The sequence below is a fragment of the Mytilus trossulus genome, chromosome 5 (genome assembly GCF_036588685.1).
Source record: "Mytilus trossulus isolate FHL-02 chromosome 5, PNRI_Mtr1.1.1.hap1, whole genome shotgun sequence".
Lineage (NCBI taxonomy): Eukaryota > Metazoa > Mollusca > Bivalvia > Mytilida > Mytilidae > Mytilus > Mytilus trossulus.
This window is the reverse complement of record NC_086377.1, coordinates 72,400,657-72,418,377: the sequence shown is the minus strand read 5'-3', so window position 1 is coordinate 72,418,377 and position 17,721 is coordinate 72,400,657. Positions and strand designations below refer to the sequence as shown.

Below are 17,721 nucleotides of genomic sequence, written 5' to 3'. Positions count from 1 at the left end.
CTCGATGGCATGCAACAATGTCCTCTTTTTTAACATCTACTTCAATTTTTTCACATAATTGTTTGAAAATAGTGAAGTCATCAGTTCCTTCTACTTCCTGTAATCCCGATATACGTATATTTTCTTTACGGCTATATTGGTTTAGTTTATCAATTTCATAACTACTAGTATTTCTTCTGACAACAGAACTAATGTTCTTTATACTACTGTCATGCGTACGTACATATTTTCCAACTATGTTAGATGATATTTCATTTACGGCCGGTAATTATGGCAAGCCGTTCTCGTCAAAACTATGTTTAAACCATTTTTCGAAAAATTTACACACTGAGAATTTAAAAAAAACACACTGAGATTAAAAAACTTAAAAACACACACTGAGAATTAAAAATTACACACTGAGATTTCATAAAGACGCACTGAGATTACAAAAAATGAAAAACACACACTGAGAATTAAAAATTACACACTGAGAATTGAAAATTACACACTGAGATTTCAAAAAGACACACTGAGATGAAATAAACTGAAAAACACACACTGAGAATTGAAAATTACACAATGAGATTTGTGCGCACATTTTATGCGCACAGATCTAATTAGCATAGTTATTCTGATTCTATTACAAGCTTAAACAACTAGGGGACAGAACTCGCTTTTCATCTGTAGCCTGGGTTCCTGACTCAAATTGACATTGCGATGTGAAGCTCAGAATAGGCCGGGATCCCAGACTATTTTTATTTGGCGCCATGGAATCCGCAAGGAAACTTGTCACAGAACTCGTGGATAACGAAGCGATGATGACCCGGCTTGCCAATCAGTTACAAAACAGATCTAACCGTACGAGTCCTGTCACTAGTCTGGCCAATTTTGCATTCCACAGTGGGAGTTGGAAGGCAAAGGGAGGGAAATCCCCTAGAAGCAAATCCTTCAAGATGAGGTACTTTTCTTGATTATGATATAAAATATAATTCTAAGCTAAATGATCAGTTATGTCCGTATACTCTACGAGGTACATGTACCTATTTGGATTGGACGGTGTGTTTATGGGCGATGCAGGGCGTGACGTCCATACTGCTACGTCGTCCATAGGATGTATCGTCCATACATTGAAAGATGCATCGACCATAGCCTTAGCTGCGGAACCGTAGCTCTTAGGTCCTTATGTTATTTTTTGACTATTTGCGGACCATAGAAATAGGAAAAATCCGTAGCTCTATGGTCCGCAAATAGTCAAAAAATAACATAAGGACCTAAGAGCTACGGTTCCGCAGCTACCATAGCCTATGACAAAATCGTCCATACTTTGTGAAGTCCATCGTTTTTTTTTTTCGGAAATAAATTAATGGTAAATATAACTTGTAAATGTATAGTTCGAGATTACTCTGACGTCCAACGGCTGTTTTGCCAGACAAACTGGGGCCGTGGGACGTCCGCGCTCGTCCCATATCAAAAAGTGGATATTTGCCCATCCAAAATAGATGCGCTGCTTCGTCGCTTCTGGTGTCAACTAACGGCCTTGGAATTATATAAAATACTTGGAAAATACCAAAGCTTGAGTGTGGGAATTCATGTACTCAGACACATTCTTACCTTTTTAATGCAAAAATTCAATGGGAACCAAATTTTTTTCAACTTAAATTTGCATGGGACATTGACTGTTTTATTAAGGACCATTCAATGTTTATCTGAGAGATGGGCCTGTGCAAAAATTCAATGGGAACCAAATTTTTTTCAACTTAAATTTGCATGGGACATTGACTGTTTTATTAAGGACCATTCAATATGTTTATCTGAGAGATGGGCCTGTGCAAAAATTCAATGGGAACCAAATTTTTTTCAACTTAAATTTGCATGGGACATTGACTGTTTTATTAAGGACCATTCAATGTTTATCTGAGAGATGGGCCTGTGATCATGAGGAAGGGCAAATACATTCAATTTATTGCTGTACACAAATGTATATATTTGGCAGGGCAAAATCATTATTTACTAAGAATAGTGTTGGGGCAGGAACTTTTTCTGTTAATGATAATCATATGCTGTTAATGGGGGACTCAACCTCATTTTTGTCTCGCCTGTGACGAAAGTCACAGAAAGTGAGACATAGGTATTACTATCCGGCGGCAGCTGCGTAAACTATTTGTATATAGATAAAGCTTTATATTTCAGAAGGTTGAAGACCTGTATGCATCATACTTTGTATGCAGATACCTTATGTTACGAAGTTTCTGTCTGTCATATGTTCAATGTCCTTGACCTCATTTTCATGGTTCAGCGACTGCTTGAAAAAATTTTATAGTATTTTTGTTTTGTAAATTTCTCACTTTTGAGTAATGGGATACATGTAACTATAATTGGTATATTGGTTCCTTGCAATGTAAACATGTCCTTCAGACAGGGTTCACCTTACCTCAGCCTCATTTCATGGATCAGTGATTAAGGTTAAAGTTACATGATTAGGTCTGTTTCTCAGATACTACAAGCAGTAGGTCCGCTATTATGTGGTGTATGGAATGATTGTAAGGGATAAATGTCAGTCTGGCAGGTGTCATTTGTCCTTGACCTCATTTTCATCGTTCAATGGTTAAAGGTAAGTTTTTGAGTTTTGGTTTGTTTTTCTAATACTATAAGCAATAGGTCAACTATGTTTGGTGTATGGAATAATTGTAAGGTGTACATGTCTGTTTGGCAGGGTTCTTCTGACCTTGACCTCATTTTCATGGTTCATTGATCAGTGTTAAGTTTTCCTGTTTGTCTGCTTCTTCGATACAATATGCAATAAGGTCAAGTATATTTGATGCATGGATTGATTGTAAGGTGAACATGTATGTCTGCCTTGGTTTATATGACCTTGACCTCATTTCCATGGATCATTGATAATATAAAGTGTATGTGATACTTGTAACCAATCATGGTTAGTAAAACTTGCGAGACATTTCAGCGTGTACACTCTTGTTATTCATCATGTCCATTTGGGACAATAACTATTTCAGCAATTTTTTGTTACAATATTTGTTTCTTATCAAATAAGGCTTAAATTCCATTTGTATTTAACTTAAATTATCATATCTGATGTAAAGTAAGCACAATGATTTGTATTGAGTATGTAACAATCTTAAGATTAAAAAAAAATGACAATTTCTAACATTGACAATAATGATTTACTGAAAACAATTATATAATTTGCCTTTTTTCAACACGGTAGATCTCCAAACTAATTAGAATTTGGCATTTTGTAAGAACAGTATAGACATGACATAATGGCCCAATTTTATGAATAATCTTGGGTCATTTTAAAAAAGATATACATGTAGAATCTCTCGAAGTTGACTATTGGTATCTCAATTTATTCCCAACTGAAGATTCTTATTTTTTTCTAAAGCATAAACTTTGACACTGATAAATTTACATGAAAAACAGATTTAACAATTTTGTAAGAACAGTATACAAGGTAGATACCTGTCAAGTTTTATGACAATCCCAGATGATTTGAAACAGTTAAAGGAAGTTTTTAAAGTCAAGTACATGAATTTAATCCCAACTGAAAAAACTATTTTTTTTCACATATATTGATTATAAAGTTTATAACATTTGAGAGCAAAAAATCTTAATAAAAATAAAATTTGCCATTTTTAAGAACAGTACCTAATGAAATAGCTTTAAAGTGTTATGAAATTGAAGAAAATCCCACTTGATTTGAAAAAGTAATGGTCATTTTCTGTCGTAATTAAATGTATGGCAAGCCGTTCTCATCAAAACTATGTTTAAGCCAATATTCCAAAATTTTTTAGACAGACTAAATAAACTGGAAAACACACACTGAGAATTGATAATCACACTTAGATGTGAGTATTATTAGAACTTTAATATTTTTAAATTAAAAGCTACAAATAACGTTTCATGGGAGCAAATTGCAAATCAACTGACACACATGGCCACATACTGGGGAAAAATCTGTCCGTATTTTATTTCAGATCCTAAAATTAAGAAAGGAAAAATTATTCTTATAGAGATCAGCAATATTACAGAGCCATCAGAATTAGGTTGAGGAAAAAATGAAAAGAAACTTTCTTTATTGGCAATACATTTTTGTAAGTAATGGTAATCCACCTCATGCTTATGAATTAGGAGGGTTTGATTTTAAACATATTTTGATTTTGATAAATTTAAATAAAATATTCATCGATCAAGACCTGTTTATTTCCTCTTTAGGGTTAATGCCCTGGTGTTCAAATTTCTGGCGTTGTTTGGATATGTTTTTAGAGATGGCAGTTATACATTTATATCTAAAAAAGGTTAGTGTTAACCTGGAATGTGATTTTTTTAACTTAAAAGTTCAAATTATCAAAATGCCTGAAAATTTAAAGAACTAATTAATTTTATACCTGAATAAAAATGCAATATTTGTGGATTAAGTAGTCCTGTAATGTTGTCTTTTGTGCCAAAGATGTAGTAAGGGGACTATTTTATCATAGCTGGAATGAAGAATATACAAGTGACATTTCATTTACAGTAAGAAGTCAAAAGGTGTGTTCATGAAGGAGGTGGTTCTTCTGGCAGGGCCTAATTCAAGCCTACCAAAACAAAGCAGAAAAGAAAAACTCCACCAAAATGGCCATGTTATGGCAGCTATGATATTTGAAAAAGACTGGGAATAGGAGGAAGTGATGGCATCATTCTACTCAGCCTTCAGTTTCCTTCCACAAACAGTAAAGTGAGTATACATCATGTACATGTAGAAAGTCTCCCATTACTGGACCTTGTTATTAAGCTATGTTTATAAAGTCACTGAGTTAGATATAGTTGTCATGAGGTCCATTTTCTCGGGGTTGATACCAAAAGAATCATTATCACCATTTACTATAAATAGAAACTTATTTCGATTCCATAATACATATGTATATATATATAGGATATGAACCAAACTTTCACAGGAGATACATGTATGTCCCTAGATACATAAAAGTTGAATGCACATAATATTGATGATAAGGAACATGAATTATTATTTAGATATACTTATACAAATCATTGAAAATAAACTAAATTTGATCCATGTACATTGAAGGAGACAATTATGGCAAGCCGTTCTCGTCAAAACTATGTTTTACCCATTTTTTGAAAAATTTACACACTGAGATTAAAAAACTTAAAAACACACACTGAGATATTAAAATAACGTACTGAGAAATTAAAATTACTCACTGAAAATTTAAATTACACACTGAGATTTCAAAAATACACACTGTGAATTGAAAATTACCCACTGAGATTTGTGCGCATAAAATGTGCGCAAAAATCTCAGTGTGTAATTTTCAATTCTCAGTGTGTGTTTTTCAGTTTATTTCATCTCAGTGTGTAATTTTAAATTCTCAGTGTGTAATTTTTAATTCTCAGTACGTAATTTTAATTTCTCAGTGTGTGTTTTTAAGTTTTTTTAATAAGTTTTTTAATCTCAGTGTGTTTTTTTTTAAATCTCAGTGTGTAAATTTCTCGAAAAATGGCTTAAACATAGTTTTGATGAGAACAGCGTGCTATAGACAATCATCATGAATCCTATTGCGAAATTGGATACAGTTGTTAATACTGGAAATATGTTTTACAGAAACTTAGAAGTTCCACTGTAGAGATTAGTCTTTATCTGTCCCTTGAGCAAAGGGCCAGGGGACAGCACTAGTCAGTCTAGTCGGCCTGGAGTCAGAATTATGTGTCTGGGTAGGCCAAGGGTGACATGTCTTCCTGCAAACTGTTACCTTATGGGCTAGCATGTTAAAGATCCGGCTTGTACAAAGCAGGGTCAGTATCACTAGAAAAACCAAATAGCTAGAACGCCGCCAAAAAAGTCTAGAAATAGACTAAACATCTAAAATCTAGTCATTTACCACTTTATTCATATTATTAGCTTTCATACTCTAATTTTTGCCCTTTCCATAATTTTTAGCCTATACGTTCAGCACTTTAGAACTTTTTTGTTATCCCTCTCATAATCTCAGATAATAGTGACCCTTTAGCAATGTTTAGTAATCAGAGATGGGTCCGATTACTTTCAATGTAATTGATTAAATTACAATTACTTTGTCATTTGTACGATTAAATTAAATTAATGATTACATCATTTCTGAAAGTATCTGATTAAATTAATGATTACATTGGCAGAGAAATCATGATTACATCTGATTACAATGAATTTAAAAACAAAACATTTTGAATGATGTGGATGAATAAACGTTTAATATAACTATAGCATTTTTGAGAACGTATTTTATTTGGTTCAATTATAAAATAATAACTTCAAATTAAACGTCATCTATTTAAATAAACACCAAATTTCACTACATATATATACATTACACTTTATCACCAATGTTTTCTAAATTATTTTGAATTAAATTCAATTAAGATATATCATAATCAAGAGTTTTTTTGTTTGTCTTCTGACCTCTTTCATAATTTATATGTATTCCAAGTTGCAGTTTATGGAAGTTTAAATATGGATGAAATAAAGTTACGTTTGTACCAGTTAAAACTATGTTAAATTTTAATAGAAATGTTTAATCAAATTGTAAACAATATGTTTTAAAGTACTAAAAACCATTGCATTTTACACATCCAGTCCAAATACAAAAAAAAGTTTAAACAACATATTTGTCCAACTTTTAATTTAGTTTGTGCTAATTAGATAAATTTTCATGTCTGATTTATCTTTTATCATATATATTTCCCTACAGCTATACTCAATTGGTAATTGCAATAAAAACAAACCTTAATTAGTCTCCTACCTGTCAATTCAAAGTTGAAAAAAATCACAAATATTAACAAAAGATTATAATTCAGGGTTAAAGAAAAGTATTACTTGAATATATAACAGTTATAATCAAATATTAATATGAAGATCATTATAAAACGATGACTATACATGTATGTACAATATCTTTTACCAAGATAAAAGGTATATAATTGTATTATATGTCTCTGCTTAGGCTAATGATGACTTTTCAATACTGTAACAGTTTATTTTTTACTGAAGTAGACAAGCTTAAAGTAACCAAACCATTTTAGTATGTTAAAAATTTATCAAATATGAACAAAGAGGTTCATTTAATGACCAAAAACACAATTTTAGATTTTTTTCATTGTAATCAGAATGTAATCAAAAAGTAATCATGATTACAGGGTAATTTGAAAAGTAATTGATTAAATTATATTACATGTAATCAGATTTTTGGCTGATTAATGATTACACTGATTACTTGAAAAATTGTAATCAATTACAGCTGATTAACGATTACAATTACAATTACCCCAAGTCTGTTAGTAATTTACTTTTAATTATTTAGAGCTTGTGAACGTTGTTCTAATGTTACATTAGTATTACAATGTTTTTTTATGAATGTGTATTCATTTTACTGATTTTAAATTAAAAACAGGATTTTGAAATTTATTAGTATAAAATTTTGTACATAAACGACAATGCATCATAAAGCCTTCCTCTAAAGGCTGATTGGTATTAAAAAAAACTTTTGGTAATTTGATTAATTTCTATACTATCAGAATAATGTAATAAAAGACAACCAAGCTTAAAAGAAAATTGATTGCAACAGAGAAATATGTTTCATCAACATAAACCCAGGAGATAAACATGGACTTCTTTCTAATGCATCTATTCTGAAGCAGTTGACAGGAAATATCTGCAATTATATAAATCTATATTTTTAGGTCAGTTTTACATCAGATGAAGGTAGTGTGGAGGATGTATCTGATGCAGGGGGACCCAGGCGTGAATATTTCCGACTTCTCTGGCAGTCTGTCATTGAGTCCAGTGGTCTTGTTACAGGTTTGACCCTATATATATATTATGGCCAGCAGTTCTCGTCAAAACTATGTTTAAACCCTTTTTTTCGAAAAAATTACACACTGAGAATTAATAACCACACTTGAGATTTAAAAACCTAAAATAACACACTGAGATTTTAAAATTACACACTAAAATTAAAAAAAAATGAAAAACACACACTGAGACTTTAAAATTACTGAGATTAAATAAAATTGCCTTCCCTGGGAACAGCCTTTAGCAAAAATTGAATTTTAATCATTTTCTTTAGAACCGCCAAGACAAATTGAACAAAGCATGGCTTAAAATGTTCCTTTCTCAGATCGTCCTGAACATGCATGAAATATTTGCCACTGGCCATTAAGCAACCAACAATCAATCAATCAATCCTTCCTCCGATCCATATTTGTGGTGTTAAAATATTTGATATTTAATTTTTATAGTGAATGTTACAGGCTGTACTTTCTTTTTATTTCAATTTTTTCCCCATTCTATATGTATACCATATTGATATATTTAGTAATATTTAACAGACTTCTACCACTGTAAACCAGATCAGTGATTAGAGCCTCGTGTTTAATTGCACCAAAAAAAAAACGGTAAATATCATCGATCTGTGTAAATATAATTAACTGAAATCTATATTTATTATAAGGTTGCCGTAATAGAGGATATACTTTGCGCCCTAATTATGGTGCCCAGGCAAGAGGGGAATATATAGCTTTGGGTATTATGATGGCCACAGGGATTATACAGGGTTCGGAAGCACCTGCACTATTTGTTCCCTCAATGGTGGATGCAATTGTGGGAACTTCAACAGTCATAAGTCAGGTTGATGATGTGGTAGAAGAATACTATCACCAACAGCTAAACGAGGTACAACAATTTGTAAAGATGTAGGATAGTCAAATTTTCAGTTGGCCTACATTCATAGAAACAAACGTAAAAAAAATAAATATTTTACTAAAAGTAAATAAACTGAACAAACGTCAAACAAAGTGAACACAATTACAGCATGCAAATGAAAACATGTTATTTTGATTTTAGTTTCTTGTGTACAATTTGGAAATTAGTATGGCATTCATAATCACTGAACTAGTATATATTTGTTTAGGGGCTAGCTGAAGGACGCCTCCGGGTGCGGGAATTTCTCGTTACATGGAAGACCTGTTGGTGACCTTCTGCTGTTGTTTTTTCTATGGTCCGGTTGTTGTCTCTTTGATACATTTCCCATTTCCATTCTCAATTTTACATAAATGAAATGGCAAAAGAAAATATAAAAGTCAAAATTCAAACACAATTTACAGTTAGTAAACTAAGAATTAAATAAATCAGCTAATTATGTCATCACAACTACTACCATATACTTTTCATCTATTGGTCAAGATTTAGGACGATACAGTAATTCATTGAACTTCAAATTTATTTAGTTTCAAACTTCATTTCTTTTTTTCTTTTTTTTTTTTACATAAGCAACATATTTTATTTTAAAATACATAAACCCTAAGCAGTCCAGGGCAGCTGGCTTAGGGGTACCTGGTTTTATTACATAACCCATTTGACAGGGAAATAACAAAACTCACTTTAAAAAGTTTATTTAACATTCTATGTAAATACCTGCATTTTTATTAATTTATAATTATATACATCTTAAAGATATTATTTTTTTCATAAATTTGTTATTTCATACTAAAAGAGTTTTTCCGTATTATTTCAAACATCATCTCTAATAAGCAACAACAACCAAGTTGATGTATATATAAATTCTTTTGTTATTTAAATCATGTTTCCTTCAAAATAATTTGATCGAAACTGAAATCGACAAACCACTTCATTTCAATTTCATTTGAAACTTGAAATATCACAATAATTATTAAGATGAATCGCTCAATATATTATCAGATTATACATGGCATTTTTCATATCAGATGTATTTATCAGATGTATTACCAGCCCAAGAGGTGAAGGATCGAGGGCTTATAATACATCTGATATGAAAAATGACATGATATGATCTTTTTATCATATGCTTCAACAATGGTAAAAACAACAGTTTAATATATTGATCCTTGTAAGTGAGTCTGAAGTAGAAGTTCAAAAAGTGAACAGTTTACAGACGCCAAATGTAATACATCCAATATGAAATCTTTCTATCATATGCCTCAACCGATTAGAAAAACAACGGTATAATAAATTTTTATATTGACGATAAAAAAAAAATCAACAAAACATAATGGACACTGTTTGGAAAATAAATCAACTTGCTAAATTGTGCTGGAAACTTTGAAAAATGCATTTATTGTATCAGTTGTTTTGTATTTTACATAGAATATTTTCCTGTTTTCTTATATTTGTTTTGTACTGTATTTTTTTACTGGAAACATACCATTGAGGAGTATTTTCCAGAATTTGCAGAGTTACCCCTTTAACTATATATTAACTAAATAGCAAACAGCATTTAAACTATAATTCCACTGACAACTTTGTATATCACCAACAGAACAGGAATTATATAAACTCCAACCTCTTTGAACCCATAAAAAGCACTTAACAAAATTATCTGCCATTGAATGCTTCAATTAAACCTCTGTATGGCAAGCCGTTCTCGTCAAAACTATGTTTAAACCATTTTTTCGAAAAAAAATACACACTGAGAATTAAAAACCTAAAATAACACACTGAGAAATCGAAATTACACACTGAGATTTAAAAAAATAAAAAACATACACTGAGAATTGTTAATTACATACTGAGATTTCAAAAATACGCACTGAGATTAATATGCAAATTACTAATGAATATTCATGAGATGAATAAGAAAACAGATTTATATCTTGATCTCAAGAACTCTTGTCATTATAATGAAATGCGATTCCTTCAACCAACATTCGTTATAAATTTCAAGACTTAACATCGCTCATATTCATAAGTTTGTTGCCTATAATTCAGATCATTACTACCAGTAATTAAACATGTGTCCCTTTTCAAAGTCTTCCAACTGTTTCCCTGATTTCGCTAGTTAATCTTTTATATTTTTGTTACGTTTATATGCTATATTAGACACTTGAGTAAAAATTTCACTGCATTCTTTTTGCAGATTGTTCCAATGTTTTCTTATAATTTTAATAAAGTTTTTCACCATTTGGTTATATTTTGTAACAACTGAGTAAGTAGGTATTTTTCTTGTTTTTGTATTTCTAAAGTTTTTTTTATTAATAATTTGGAACGGCCAAATCGAAGGACTAACGAGTTTTGTCCCCTTGTTGTTTTAGTTTGTAATAGATTCAGATTAAGTATGCTAATTAGATATGTGCGCACAAATCTCAGTGTGTAATTTTAAATTCTCAGTGTGTAATTTCAAATTCTTAGTGTGTGTTTTCAGTTTATTTATTCTCAGTGTGTCTTTTTGAAATCTCAGTGTGTAATTTTCAATTCTCAGTGTGTGTTTTTCATTTTTGTAATCTCAGTGCGTCTTTATGAAATCTCAGTGTGTAATTTTCAATTCTCAGTGTGCGTTTTTCATTTTTGTAATCTCAGTGCGTCTTTATGAAATCTCAGTGTGTAATTTTTTATTCTCAGTGTGTAATTTTCAATTCTCAATGTGCGTTTGAAGTTTTTAAATCTCAGAGTGCTTTGTTGTAATTCTCAGTGTGTAAATTTTTCGAAAAATGGTTTAAACATAGTTTTGACGAGAACGGCTTGCCATACCTCTGCACTGGTATTTCACATAATGGAGGTGTGCAGATCCACATGATTTTCATGAAATATTGTCAAAATGACAGGTAGTTTGGACGTAGTCAATTTTTTGTACTAACTGCATAAAGAGAACATGGTTTGTCCGGCTTACTCCAACAGTTTTCAAGCTGGAACTTTTGTATTATGTAGAGTATTAGAACATTTACAAACGTCATGCATATTGTTCGATTCTGTTTTTAAAAAATTTCACAAATGTCAGGATGGTGAACTTTGTCACTATATGCCTTTGTCATTACACAACCACAGAGGTGTAAATATGCATTACTGATAATTGTTCATTTGAAAAATAGAATTCATCATGTGACATTTGAATATTAAAGTTACCTCTTTTTAATTTTGAAAAACTTGAGTTGTGAAGCTAAGAAGGAACAACATCACCGGTATATGTTCTACTTTATAGAATAAATCAACTATGATGGGGGCATCAAACATGCCTTACAGACACAACCATTTAAAGATGTACTTCTGCATCACTGTTTGCTGAATCTAATGCTTGCAAACCTATTTTCTTATGCATGCAGCAGGGCCTCAGGGGGCATCTTTTTTATCTAGTTTTTTTAAGTGGAACCCAAAAGGAATCTAGGTGATATTTTTTGGTAAATTAAGTTGAAAAAAAAATACCCCAAAAAACACTTGCAATTGAAATAGTTGTTTACATTTCATGTATCTTGATGATAAATGAAAGTTTTATTTGGTGTGCTCAAATAAGTTATTTGTATGCAGACATTAGTCAGTTGACTAGATCAGATATCATAAAAGATAGGATTACTTGATAGGACAAAGACTGAACATAATGACAAATATTTACAGTAGTAACCTCTTTCATGTACAATTAGATGATAGTTTATGTATATCCCTTTAAAATATTATCTCTCTTCAATACTTTATGTATAGGTTGAAAATGCAACTTGCGACAATGAAGTTAGAGAAGCAGTTGACAAAAATAGATGGTGGGAAGAGATAGATGGAATAATGTCGAGGGTAACAATGGATAATAAGGAGGAATTTATTGGAGTTGCAGCCTCTTATCTGACCACACTCAGATGCAGCTCAATGATCACTGATTTGAAGAAGGGGCTGGAAACATATGATGTAAGGTTAAATGTATTGATAAATTAGTTTTTTTTTCTCACCTATTATTCATCTCATGAATATTCATTAGTAATTTGCATCAATTCAAGGTATGTTTTTCTAGACTTTTAAGGGCATACAATACAGTTACAGGGGAGGTAATGACGTTGTTAACGTAAAATGTTATTTTCGCAACATATTGGTAAAGATGCATTTTTCGACTGATTTTTATCATTCAAACTGATTTAATTTGAAAACAACAATTGCATTAAAATGACATTTTGTTTCATTTTGCAGAGAGATTATGTGGACCAAATTTTATAAAACAGTAAATAGTTCAATTTTTTAATTTTTGATAAATATACATTAAAAAATTACGTTTTTTTCTCAATTCATGACCATTTGATAAATATGAGTTATTTCTGAATAAAAAATGCCTAATTTTTTATGATACTTATAAAATACAGAAATTACTTATTATTTACCAAAAAACAAATTGTGTTATCTTTTAAAACAAAAAAGTGATGTTTTTCTTTCGAAAGGGAAATAAGGCCACAAATCCAAATTTTCCGCAAATATACAAAATTTCTACCTCATTTAACTCAAAAAGTAGCACATAAAGGTATATTTTTTATTACAGATTTGATTTAATCAGGCAAAAAATAGCCTATATGCAAATTTTCATCAAACTGTAAATACAGGATCAAAACTGTATTGTATGCCCTTAAATAGAAAATTCTTCTCAAATATTATTATTAATTTAGAGTATATTTGTGATATCAATTTATCCAGTATATGTTGGTATACAAGGCAGTTTATACGTGTATTATATATTAAGTAAGGGAAAAACAGTATTAATAAATGAATACATTTAATGACATCAAAATTTACATGGAAATTTATGGCTGCTGTTGCATTTGGGGTCTCCAGAACTACTGATCCAATCTTTTCAAAATTTGATGGTTCTAAACTTGTGAAGACCTTCAAGATTTGATGCTGTTGCCATAAATACAAAACATAAAAGTGAAATTTTCCAAAATTTGATTCAATACTATTGAAAATTTATATATACATTCCTAATCATGTATTGAGGTTAATTTAGTGTTTCTTTTGAGGTTGACAGATGCCATTGCCATTGATAAATATATTGAAATCAAGAAGTGTTAAAAATTTTGCAAATTTAATCCCCCAATTATTGGAAGATTTATACATACCTTCTTAACTGTGATTGACAAAAATTAGACTTACATGTGACAGATTTTTTTTTTTATTTAGACAATGAACTGGAGACAGTCCTTAAAGAAGGAGATGTTATTCTTACAACGACAATGAATGAGTTCATCAGAGAATTAGAGCCAAAACATATCCTTGTTTTTGCAACAGGATCAAGCAGAATACCCACAACTGGGTTCCATCCAAAACCTGCGGTGACATTTCACCATGACAATACACAATACTTTCCATGTGCAGTGACTTGTTCAAATGAGTTGCAGTTGTTTGTAAATGCTGCAAATACCAATCTGTATGTATTTGCAAGTAACTTTTTGGTTGGGTTGATGAATGGAGGTACTTTCAGTAAATGTTAATGTATAAACAGTGATTGTTGCTCAGACCATTGTAGATTACTGTACATTAAATGTTAAGCTAATATAAACAAAACAAATATTAGCATAATGCTATTTCTTGGCCACACATTAGCTTTAACTTAAAATAAAATAAAATGAAAATAATCCTATTCATTTTTTCATCATTAGCCACAAGTCAGATATGAATCAATCCAAATGTTGTAGAATTTTAAAATTATCAATTACAGAAATGAATGGGAACTGTTGACTAAAAAAGTTAATCTGTTCACTCACATTTTTGAAGAAAAACTTTCAAAAATTAATGATACACTTGTAGAGATTTATTTTTTTCATTTAATGAACTTAGATGACTTAGTGGCAAAACAATTGCAATATAGCCAAAGTTGCTTCTTATAATTTTATCTGATGATGAAAAGAATTTGTACTTTTTTTGGTCAATTTTGGATGCAAGTAATGCCCTGACCACATTGAAGTTCTTTGTATATCATTTTTATTTAAAAGTAGATATTTATCATACAAATCATTTATATGAGTAGTAATGGCCAAATTTGATATGACGGTTGTTTTGTTGTTTTTTGCAATATTTTATATTTTGTTTTTGATGCATCACTTATTTACATCATAAGCATTGATGTTTATGGGAAGCCATTCTTGTCAAAACTATGTTTACGCCATTTTTCCAAAAATTTACACAATGAGAATTGAAAATTGAAAATTATACACTGAGATTAAATAAACTGAAAAACACACACTGAGAATTGAAAATTACACACTAAGATTTATATGCACACTACTAATGAATATAATAAGGATGAAGTTTTCATTTTCCATTTGCGATATAAATTTGTGATTCCCAAACCATCTTTTAGCTACGTATTCTAGAAATTTGTATTCACCGCCATCTTGGTCAGTATCAATGTTGTATTCCATCTCTTGCAACCACTCTGGCATATCCACTGTTGACAGCTTTACATTCCAGTATCTCTTCAAAACAGACCTTGCCTTATCATAGAAACTTTTTGGCTTCATAATGATTTTCTCCTTGTCATTGATTACATACTCTATAAGTACATTTGTCCCAGGAAGGACAATGCCATGTTCTCCACATGTCACAAAATCCACATTTTTATTTTTTTTTAAATCTCAGTGACTAAATTCTTTGAATAATGGCTTAAACATAGTTTCAACATAGTTTTGACGAGAATGGCTTGGCATAGAGGTTTAAGTAGTTCATTCTAGTCATGTTTGATGTTAGTAGAATTAAGTTTACAAGCATTTTTTTCAATATAAATACTCAATTTGTTTTACGTGTGTACATATATTTCTTATCGTTGTGCACCTTACATGTTTTTCTATTGCCTTTACTGTGCGTGGTGATATATTATTTTTATAAGACAGCAACAAAATGTGTGGTTTTATTATTGTATAGGTGTGTTCGTCGTACTAGACAAATGTTCCTGAAATTTTTAACATAATGGTCCTTGCCACTAAATGAAGCATGACATTTGAAACTGAGATTGTAACCCCACTTGTTTCAAAAGAAGAGGGCCAAAGGGGCCAATAAGGGTGTGTTCTTATTTCAATGTGGATCATTTATTTTGATACTGATTTTGATGATATTTTTGGTCAGGTTGGACAAAGTTCAAAACCTGTTTATCGATGGGCGGGGAAAAGTAGGTACATAAATTGTGTAATCAATTCTCCTACAGTTTTCATCCCAGACCCCTGAAACTTCACAGGAAGATTGTCAGATGTTAGCTCAAGTTTTTCTTCTTTTATAGATTCATAATGAAATAGACTGCCTGTGATTTTCCAAACAAATTTGATTGACCTATAAAGGGGGCTAAAAGGACTGATGTCCAAACTATTTACAACGTCCTACATGTATTTGAAACTACATGTGTTCTATCATTTACATCAAGACTTGCTGTGTTTTTATTAAGCTGCCGCTACATATAGCCCTACATATGCCTTTCCTGTGCAATTCCTATTTGTTAAGGTCAATTAACTTATATAGTTTTAGTGCTATACTATTTTAGTGACGAATGACAAATTCCAGATCTTGTTTGATATTAAGTCTTCATGTTGACTTTAAAAACATAAAGACTTTTTTTTATGAAGTATTTGTTTATATATAATATATATATATTTGTTTTGTCAAATATTATTTTTACAACTTTATGTTCAAGTATTCTAGTCTTGTTTAATCTTATATTTGTTTTGTCAAATATTATTTTTACAACTTTATGGTCAAGTATTCTAGTCTTGTTTAATCTTATATTTGTTTTGTCAAATATTATTTTTACAACTTTATGGTCAAGTATTCTAGTCTTGTTTAATCTTATATTTGTTTTGTCAAATATTATTTTTACAACTTTATGGTCAAGTATTCTAGTCTTGTTTAATCTTATATTTGTTTTGTCAAATATTATTTTTACAACTTTATGTTCAAGTATTGTAGTCTTGTTTAATCTTATATTTGTTTTGTCAAATATTATTTTTACAACTTTATGTTCAAGTATTCTAGTCTTGTTTAATCTTAGTAAAATTTAGTTTGCAGATCTTATTTAAGATCTCAGGTGAGCTTTTACCGTCACTTGGTGTCTGTCGTCTAGAATATGTCAGTTAATTTTTTTTAAATTTTAATCTTCAGAACCACTCTGCCAAATTCAACTTAATTTTGCTGAACATTCCTTGGATTGTCCTCTCTGATTCGTGTTTTTGATGTGGTCCAAAATTAAATATGGCCCAGTAAGTTGGAGGGGATGTTGAAAAAGGGCAATTTTAAATTTTCTTCATAGTTCAATTTTATAGCTATTTTCTATGTAACCAGTGAAGATTCAAGGTTCAGCACAACTACTTGGGTGATGCTCTGTAATTTTTTTTAAAATGTAGGTCAATGTGACCTACACATTAAATAAAGTGTTAATGGTCAATATAAACAGGTAGGGAGTTATAAAAATATGTACATATGTTTTAATGTGAAAATGAAAATAGACAATTCAATCAAAAGAGATGCTGTCTATCAGATCAAACTATTTCCATATAATTTGTGTTCTTTATGTATTGGTATCCAGTTTATTTTTTGAAATTAAAAACTTGCTTTTTATGCACAAAAAAGTGTTTATTGAATTAATGTGGGACTTGTAAACAATTTTAAAATTGTTCCTTATTCAAATATCTGACAGTACAAGTGTACATAAGAAAAGAGATACAAGAACTCTACCAAATCAGAATTTTTGTATGGTAAGCATATCATGCACCTGTCGATGTAGTACAGTTGCCATAAAAGTGCAGTGTAAACCTACCTTAAAAATGCATGGGAAAATGGTGTTGTTATAATGTGTAGTCCTTGTTGTAGACTTACAATTTTCTCAAGTAACTGTGAGCAAGCAAGACCAAATCATGGCAAGCTGTTCTCGTCAAAACTATGTTTAAACCATTTTTGAAAAATTTACACACTGAGAATTACAA

The 17,721-nt window shown here is 30.7% G+C and overlaps 2 protein-coding genes across 2 annotated transcripts; both read left to right on the top strand.

Moving 5' to 3' along the window:
* The first annotated feature begins 269 nt into the window (after positions 1–269).
* LOC134718277 (uncharacterized) lies at positions 270–4,661 on the top strand. The gene is made up of 2 exons (XM_063580769.1): positions 270–940; positions 4,517–4,661. Exons 1-2 carry the CDS (start codon positions 750–752, stop codon positions 4,659–4,661), a joined length of 336 nt encoding a protein of 111 aa, XP_063436839.1. The 5' UTR covers positions 270–749.
* Positions 4,662–4,670: 9 nt separating this feature from the next.
* On the top strand, positions 4,671–14,247 carry LOC134718275 (G2/M phase-specific E3 ubiquitin-protein ligase-like). Its single transcript, XM_063580768.1, has 6 exons — positions 4,671–4,712; positions 7,720–7,837; positions 8,490–8,710; positions 12,485–12,682; positions 13,426–13,498; positions 13,937–14,247. Exons 1-6 carry the CDS (start codon positions 4,671–4,673, stop codon positions 14,245–14,247), a joined length of 963 nt encoding a protein of 320 aa, XP_063436838.1.
* The last annotated feature ends 3,474 nt before the right edge of the window (positions 14,248–17,721 follow it).